Genomic DNA, 7987 nt, shown 5'->3' on the forward strand with positions numbered 1-7987 from the left:
ACAAATTTCGATTTGTTTATTACTCATATTCAAAATCTTGAAACTACAATATTTCTGATTTTTTTGTACTAAAAAAAGAAAAGTGAAAAAGTCTACAAAATTTCTACCCTGGATTTGTAAAAGAATTACTTATAATTCAATTTCCTTACAAATTTCGAACCAAGGAAAAAAATCATTTTCATTGTGCAATTCTGAAATGGAAATTTTCAAAATTTCTTCCTTGTTTCCAGTTTCTTGATTATTTTTTATGGCGTAATATTGAAAGTTTGACCCTTTTGATTCTGAGATATCGACATTAGAAAATGGTGTTTGGGTGAGACAGGGTGAGACTTTGAAAACATCAATTTTCCTGTTTTTAAATCTTTGCATGGAAATATCTCAGCAACTAAAGGTCGTATCAACAAAGTTCAAAAGAGCAAGATATAGATAATTTTCTCAGCTATTCAAAAATATTTTTCAAAAGTAGGCAAACATGGCCACTCATTTTAGAAAAGGGATAACTGCGAATATTTTCAAAAAAGTAACCTGTAATTGGCAATAACATGAATCAAAATTATACTAGAGTACTTTTTGATTGCAAATTCGATTTTACATCGAAAAATGAAGTTGAAAATTTTTTGCGATCAACATTTTGATTTAAAAAAAAATAATATTGATACAAAAATTATAGCTCGGTCAAAGATTTTTTGCTCGTTCTTGAAAATTTCTGAAAAGCTGGCAAAAAATAAAAATAGTGTTTTTATTCAAATCAAGTTTTAGTGACAAAAAATGATTTTTTTTACCGTGTATATTTTTCTTCAGTGTAGTCCTTATCCATACCTACAACTTTGCCGAAGACACAAAATCGATCAAAAAAATCCTTCAAAAGATACAGATTTTTTAATTTTCATAAATCATTTTTGTAAAGGCAGCTACCAAATTTGTATGGAAAATTAGATGGACAAACTTTTGATGCAAAATGGATTCATTGGGCATACCCAAGGCACCAAAAAAGTTTCAGCCGGATTAAAACATACAAAAATTATAATATAAAATAGACCGATATCGTAGAGAATTGCTAATATGAATTACCTTCACGTGAATGGTGGTGAAAAAAAATTTCAATAAAGTTTTTTGTAGTGGTCCTCCAAACTCACCTTCTTCGATAGCGCAGAGTGGATCGCCGTTGGCGGCGATGGCGGACGTTGAGTGCGTTGGTGATTCCTCGGCCGGGTGAAAAACCTCGATAATTCCGCCGTGTGTGGCCGGATTGGGCAGGAAACAGGTTCGGCCGATGCGCGGCCAGCAGGAGCACCGATGGGCTCAGTTTCAACCCGGTTAAATAAATTAAACGCACAACTTTGTACAAAAACACTTTTTATTACACTAGACTACATTAACATCTATATTTCTTCTTATAACTAGGTACAAATAGAAATTGAACGGGGTCCTCCTTTGAGGCCCGACTGCGGGTATGGTCGGCGCGGAACTGAACTACAGCTCCGATCAGTTGCTCGCTCGTAGTCTCGATCGCCCTCTCGATCGTTCGCAGATCGCTCTCAGTCGCTCCCAGTCGCTCCCAATGGTCGCTCCTTGCCAAGGTGATTAGAAGAGATGGGAAGTAACCTCGGCTAATGGCTCCAATCGACTGACCCCTGGTCAGTGGCTGCGTCTTCGTCGCACTCAGACATCCTCACCCACCCTGAAGTTGCTCGAACACTTCTGAAAATAAAGAAACAGAAACCCTCTCGACGCTCGACTGATTGGACACTACTCCTCAACCGCTGTTGCTTCTGGCTGAGCTGAAGATTCTTCTTCGTCTTCTTCTTGGGATGGCAGGATGCAAAGTTTGGCAACTGGACGTTGAAGGAGATTTGTTGCTGTTTTGACCGTCACGACGCGCACAACACCGTCTTCACCAGGATGCAGCTCATGGATACGACCCATTTTCCACCGCATTGGGGGTTGGTTGTTGTCAACGATGACGACCAGCTTGCCCACCTCCACTTTCTTAGGATGCTGCCAGTTCTTCGTTCTGCTCTGTAGTTGCGTAAGGTACTCCGATCGCCAGCGTTTCCAGAAGTTCTGCGTTTGCTGCTGTACCATCTGCCACCTGTTCAGTCGATTCCCAGGGATGTGACTGTAATCAGGTTCCGGCAAGGCTTGCAGCGATGCCCCGGTCAGAAAATGACCAGGTGTAAGTGGTTCGAGGTCTGTAGGATCGTTGGAGAGTGCAGTAAGCGGCCTTGAATTCATGCAGGCTTCAACCTGCGTCAGTAGTGTGTTGTAGTCCTCAAACGATGCTGAATTCTCGCCGAGAACTCGCAGGAGGTGATGCTTGGCCGACCGCACCGCTGCCTCCCACAGGCCTCCAAAATGTGGTGCACTGGGTGGGTTAAAGTGCCAACGGATGCCTTCGAGTTCGCAAACCCTTGCGATCTTCTCGTGATGTGAGACATCCTTCAGCTGCTTCAACAGTTGCTCCAGTACATTTTTAGCCCCGACGAAATTTGTACCGTTGTCACTGTAGATATCAGTTGGACGGTTTCGCCGAGAAATGAATCTACGAAGTGCTTGTAGAAAGCATTCCGTAGACAGATCGGTGACAAGTTCCATGTGCACTGCCTTTGTAGCCATGCACACGAAGAGTGCCACGTACGCCTTCGTTGGTTGACGCCCTCGACCAGCCTTCACGTACACCGGACCAAAATAGTCCACTCCGGTTTGAGAGAAAGGTCGTGACACTGTCACCCTCGCCTTGGGCAGATTTCCCATCTGCTGCTGAATAGAAGTTGGTTTTGCTAGGTAACATTTCTTGCATTTATGAATGACCAGTCGCACAAGGTCCTTGCCACCTAATGGCCAATACTTTGCTCGAACCGATGTGAGCACGAGTTGGGGCCCACCGTGCAGCAGTAGCACGTGGTAGTATTTAAAAAGAAGTTCTGTAAACCTGTGCTTTGCCGGGAGAACCATAGGGTGTTTCCTCCCCGGCGGTTCCTTCGAGTGTTGCAAACGTCCTCCAACTCGAAGCACACCAGCTTCGTCGATGTGTGGGTTGAACCAGCGTAAACGTGAATGAGCAGAGACTGATTTCTCAGCTAACAGATCTTCGATTTCCTCAGCAAATGTGGTTCTTTGAACTAATCGGACGATGACTCCTTCCGCTTCCCTCAGCTCCTTCAGTGTGACGTATCCATACGTTTGCTTCGCTTCCTTGTTGAAACGACGGGTGAACCGTCGCGCCAGGGCCACAGCTCGAATAAGTGAGATGTAAGAGGAGAATCTTGAGAGCAGAATGTCGATGAACTCGACTGTTGCAACGCATGCCACCACGACACGTCGCCTTTCTGGTGCTTCCTCTCCTGACAGATCAGGCTGCGCTGGCCAACTGCTTGGCTCCTCATCGTCCCAATCAGGACCTTCCTCCCACATCTCATTACCTTCTAGTTCTTCCGGTGGAACACCACGTGAGATGAGATCAGCTGGGTTGCTGACACCTGGTATGTGGTTCCAAACAGCATCAAGTTCCTCCGTAATCCGTTGAATTCTAGCAACCCTGTTTCCGACGTAGGTGTGCCAGTAGCTTGGTGGTTTCTTGAGCCAAAGAAGAACGCAAGTCGAGTCCGTCCAGAAAAAAACTGGAAACCGTTTGCCAAAGACTCGAATGACCCACTCTACCAAATCTGCACCCAGATCCGATCCATTGAGCTCCAGGCGAGGTAGAGGTTGTTGTTTGAGAGGTGCGACTTTTGATTTGGATGTTAGTAGCCGCCTTGCTAGCTTCCGCTCTACATTCTTGGACCGAATATAGACACATGCCCCGTACGCCTTCTCCGAGGCATCCGTGTAGCAGTGAATTTGGATGTCGACTGCTCCCTTGATTACCGTACATCTCGGAATCCGGATGTTGTTGAGTACGCCTAGATGTTGACTTAGCTTCCGCCATTCCTCACCCACCGTAGGAGGCAATGGATCCTTCCAATCGTACCGAGTGCCATCCACTCGCTGCAACGTCCACAGTTTTTGCATGAACATCTTCAGCAGAACCAGAGATGCGCCCAGGAGTCCCAAGGGATCAAAAAAGGTTGCGATGATGGACAAAATCAGCTGCTTAGTTAGAGGTTGTCCCGGCGTCACCGCTGGATTTTTGAACTTGAACCTGAAGCAATCAGTTTTGGGCAGCCATTTAAGACCCAAAGTGTTGACTGACGCCTCTTGATCCCAATCGATCTCGTCAGGAAGTGCTAGATTCTCCCGTGCTACCCCACGTAGTACCGATGGCTCGTTGGACGCCCACTTCCGTAGCTTGAAACCTCCCGAACCCAGCAAACTGTCCAGTTGTGCCCTCAATTCGGTAGCGGTTGCGACGTCATCTGCTCCAGAAATGACATCGTCCATGTAGACGTCCGTTTCCAATGCTTGAGCTGCTAGTGGAAACCGTTGCTGCTCGTCCTGAGCTAGCTGCTTTAGTGTACGAGTGGCGAGAAACGGTGCCGGTTTTGTACCGTACGTCACCGTCGTAAGTTCGTACGTCGCGATTTCCTCCTCAGGGTTGAAGCGGTACAAAATGCTCTGGTAAGGTGAATCCTCCGGCGCCATGTCTATCTGGCGGAACATCTTTCCACATCCGATACAACCATCACCTGCCGCATTCTACTCCGTAGCACAATATCTCGAAGATCTGGTTGAATGGTCGGTCCAACAAGTAGAACATCGTTGAGAGAGCCCGGTCGACGTTTTGGCCGACGCGTCGAAGACTACTCTCACCTTCGTGGTAGTACTTTCTTCTCTTACTACTGGATGGTGCGGTAGGAAGCACCGCGGGGAGTCGTTCGCTGGCCCCGCCTCCACCTTCTTCATGTGACCAAGCTCCAGATACTCCATCATGAAGTCTTGGTATTGCTTACGAAGTGCTGCGTCCTGAGTAAGTCTTCGTTCCAGGCCTAGAAGACGCCTGGTGGCCATCGTTCTGGACTCTCCCAATTGAGCCCAGGTTTGTTCGTTTTTAGGAAGTCCAACAGTGTACCGTCCGTTCGCTGCGCGGCTAACTGAGCGTGCATACTGGTCCTCACAGCGCGTTTCCTCTGGGGAGTAGATATTACCAGTTCCTACTTCCTCACAGGACCAAAATCTGGACATCAGCTCCTCCATGCTGTCCGATATCGCCATGTTGCAAGTGATTTGCGTCAAGCTACATGGTGACGACACTTCTCAGAAACAACCCAACCGAATACCGAGTCGGTGAGTCGCGGCAATTCGTTGCCCAACGGAATCGCCTTTCCCGTTTGGAAGAAGTTGAAGAAATGTTGAATGCCGAGTACCAGATCCACAACCCGTGAATGGAAGAACGTCGGATCAGCGAGTTCAACATTGTCCGGAATTTTCCAGTTCGTAGTGTTGATGGAAACTGTGGGTAGGTTCACAGTAACCTTCGGTAATACCAGAAAACTCATCTCCTGATTGTAGGGAGATGTCCGAGACTTTACGACAGCTTGTATACTCCGCTTGGACTTCATGGCCGCTTGTCCAATGCCAACGACCGAAACGTCAACCTTTTGCATAGACACGTTCAACCGTTGATAAAGTCGTTCCGCAATAAAATTGCATTCAGAACCAGAGTCCAGCAGCGCGCGTGCGGTGACGGTGTTGCCCTCGTTGTCCTCGACAAGTACAACCGCAGTCGCGAGGAGGATGCTAGACGACTGACCGGTAGCCGCGTTGGATGACACCGAGTCCGTATTCGCCGAGTTTGAAGAAGTTTCAGTAGGCTTAGCGGTCGACGGACCGCTCCCATCAGACGAAACCCGTTTTCCCGTCTGATTCTGCGTGGCAGCTCCCTCCGCATGGAAGCACAGCATCGTATGATGACGTCCCTTACATTTCCAGCAGGAATACTTGGATTGACATTTCTTGGCGAGATGTCCGCTTCGCAAGCAGTTCCGACAGAGCGAGTGGCTTCGAATCAGTGACTCTCTGTTGCTTATCGGCATTTTCGTAAAGGTCGGACACGTGTGAAGATAGTGCGACTCGAACACGCCTGACACTTTTGTGTTGTCGACTGTACCGCGTTGTTGCTCACGTGTACTGAAAACGGCTTTTTCCTGAGTCCTTGGGATGATTCTTGTTTACTCTCTGAAGTTCCAGTGGATAATTTTGGTGGAAGTGATTCCAGAACCGAAATGCGACGCTGGATAAAATCCGTCAAATTGACCAGCGTGTCATTCTCCTGCGTTGAAGTGTACTCCTCCCAACCCCTTCTGGTGTAAGGATCCAAACGAGAGCTCAGAATCTCGACTAGCAGCAAGTTCCGATAGTCCGCAGGTTGGACAATCTGATCCAGAGATTGCACCGTCCTCTGAAAGCTGTCGAGCGTCCTGTGCAAGTCCGTAACCGATTCCTTGGTGAGAACAGGTAGCTTGAAAAGAGCTTGAACCTGTCTCCTCTTCAGCAGCTTGCTGTTGTTGTACCGCTTCAGCAACAAGTCCCAAGCAACTTGGTAGTTCCGTGTGGTGATCTTGATTGGCTCGATTAGTGATCGCGCTTCTCCCTCCAAACATCCCTTGAGATAGTGGAATTTCTCCACCTCAGGTAGTTCCTGCTTCCAGTGAATGAGAGATGAATAGAGATCCCTGAAGCTGAACCATTCATCGATGTTCCCGTCGAAAGTGCGAAGCTTGATTTGCGGTAGGCGAACGTGGTCTTGAACAGCGTGAAACGAAGAATCAGCAGTTCGAGTTGTTTGATCTAGTGTAGACCCATCTTGCATGTCCTTGATTTTATCAAGCAAAAACGACTTGACCTCGAAATAGGTCTGCTCAAATTTCAACCTTTCAACTGTGAATGGATCACCTTCCACCGCAACATAATCGTCATGGCATTCCACTTCAGAAGAACATTCAACAATTCGCTCCCACAATTCATCGAACCGCTCAAGCCGGACAGTGATCTCGTTGGCAGTGGTGTCCTCCTTAAACTCATTCTTGAACTTTTCGATGATGTTGAACGAGCTCTGCAGACTCTTCAGTTTGGTTTGAAGTTGTTTAAGGGTAGCCTTGGAGGTCGATGGCACGATCTTCGGCGGCATTGTTGTTGTTGATGATAGTAACGAGAAGAGAATGTACGGTGTAGTATTCCAAAAACGTCCAACTTCGACCGGACATATACTGTAGCTTTACCTAGACAACTAACAGCAGTGCTGGCCGGCTCGAGTTGAATATCCAGTACAGTCCTCTCCAACAACGAAATGATCCACAAATTAGTGTGTACGTGCGTGCGTGGGCGTAATGATCTCTCCAGCCAATCAACCAAGTAGTGTGGCAAACATCGACAGAGGGAAACTTATGTAGTACCACAGTATGAAGCTTCGGTAGACATATACTTCTAGCTTTACCTGTGGGTCTTACAGGTGTGCCACCCCCAGAGTCCACGTTGCAGAAATCGTGTTTGAACCTTGCCAAGAACGTCTGTCAGTCTCCAAAGCGAGTGTATTTCAGCAGAAGAACGTAACGAGAGAAAGTGCGGATGTAGTATCGAAATGGTTGGCTTCGGTAGACATATACGTGTGCTTTACCTGGACAACCAGACACGTCACCAAATCCGAAGCAACCAGCCAGATGAAACGACCCTCAATTGATTGAGTACAGGGATTGCTCGCCAAGAAGTAGTACCAACGCAGATTCGTCGAGAAGTGAAGTTTATTTTTAGGTGCAGCATACAAAAAGTCTTAACTTCGACAAGACATATCTATTTTTAAGTTTTTACCTGGACAAACTGCCTCATCTGCTGATGTCAAGTCGAAGTCGTAGATCAGCGTGCGGTGATCCTCAATGGCCGTAGTCGATGGCCAGCCTCGTGGTGCAGGCAGTGAACGCTCCGGGAACCCGTCCTGTCCCTCATGCGTTACAGGCAGTGAACGCTCCGGGAACTCGTCCTGTCCCTCATGCGTTGCTTCCGTTCCGCGACCGCTCGTGAAATCAGCTCGAAACGGCGAGTTCGCCCGATTCCG

General features: G+C 47.4%; 2 protein-coding genes across 2 annotated transcripts; both read right to left on the minus strand.

Moving 5' to 3' along the window:
• Positions 1-1749: 1749 nt before the first annotated feature.
• On the minus strand, positions 1750-5151 carry LOC119766449. The gene is made up of 2 exons (XM_038251005.1): positions 4750-5151; positions 1750-4635 (listed from the first exon to the last, which is right to left on the minus strand). The coding sequence occupies exons 1-2, from the start codon at positions 5149-5151 to the stop codon at positions 1750-1752; spliced, it is 3288 nt and encodes a 1095-aa protein (XP_038106933.1).
• Positions 5152-5168: 17 nt separating this feature from the next.
• Positions 5169-7066, minus strand: LOC119766450. Its single transcript, XM_038251006.1, has 3 exons — positions 6832-7066; positions 6112-6681; positions 5169-6040 (listed from the first exon to the last, which is right to left on the minus strand). The coding sequence occupies exons 1-3, from the start codon at positions 7064-7066 to the stop codon at positions 5169-5171; spliced, it is 1677 nt and encodes a 558-aa protein (XP_038106934.1).
• Between the last annotated feature and the right edge of the window lie 921 nt (positions 7067-7987).

This window comes from Culex quinquefasciatus, chromosome 2 (genome assembly GCF_015732765.1).
Source record: "Culex quinquefasciatus strain JHB chromosome 2, VPISU_Cqui_1.0_pri_paternal, whole genome shotgun sequence".
NCBI classification, from domain to species: domain Eukaryota; kingdom Metazoa; phylum Arthropoda; class Insecta; order Diptera; family Culicidae; genus Culex; species Culex quinquefasciatus.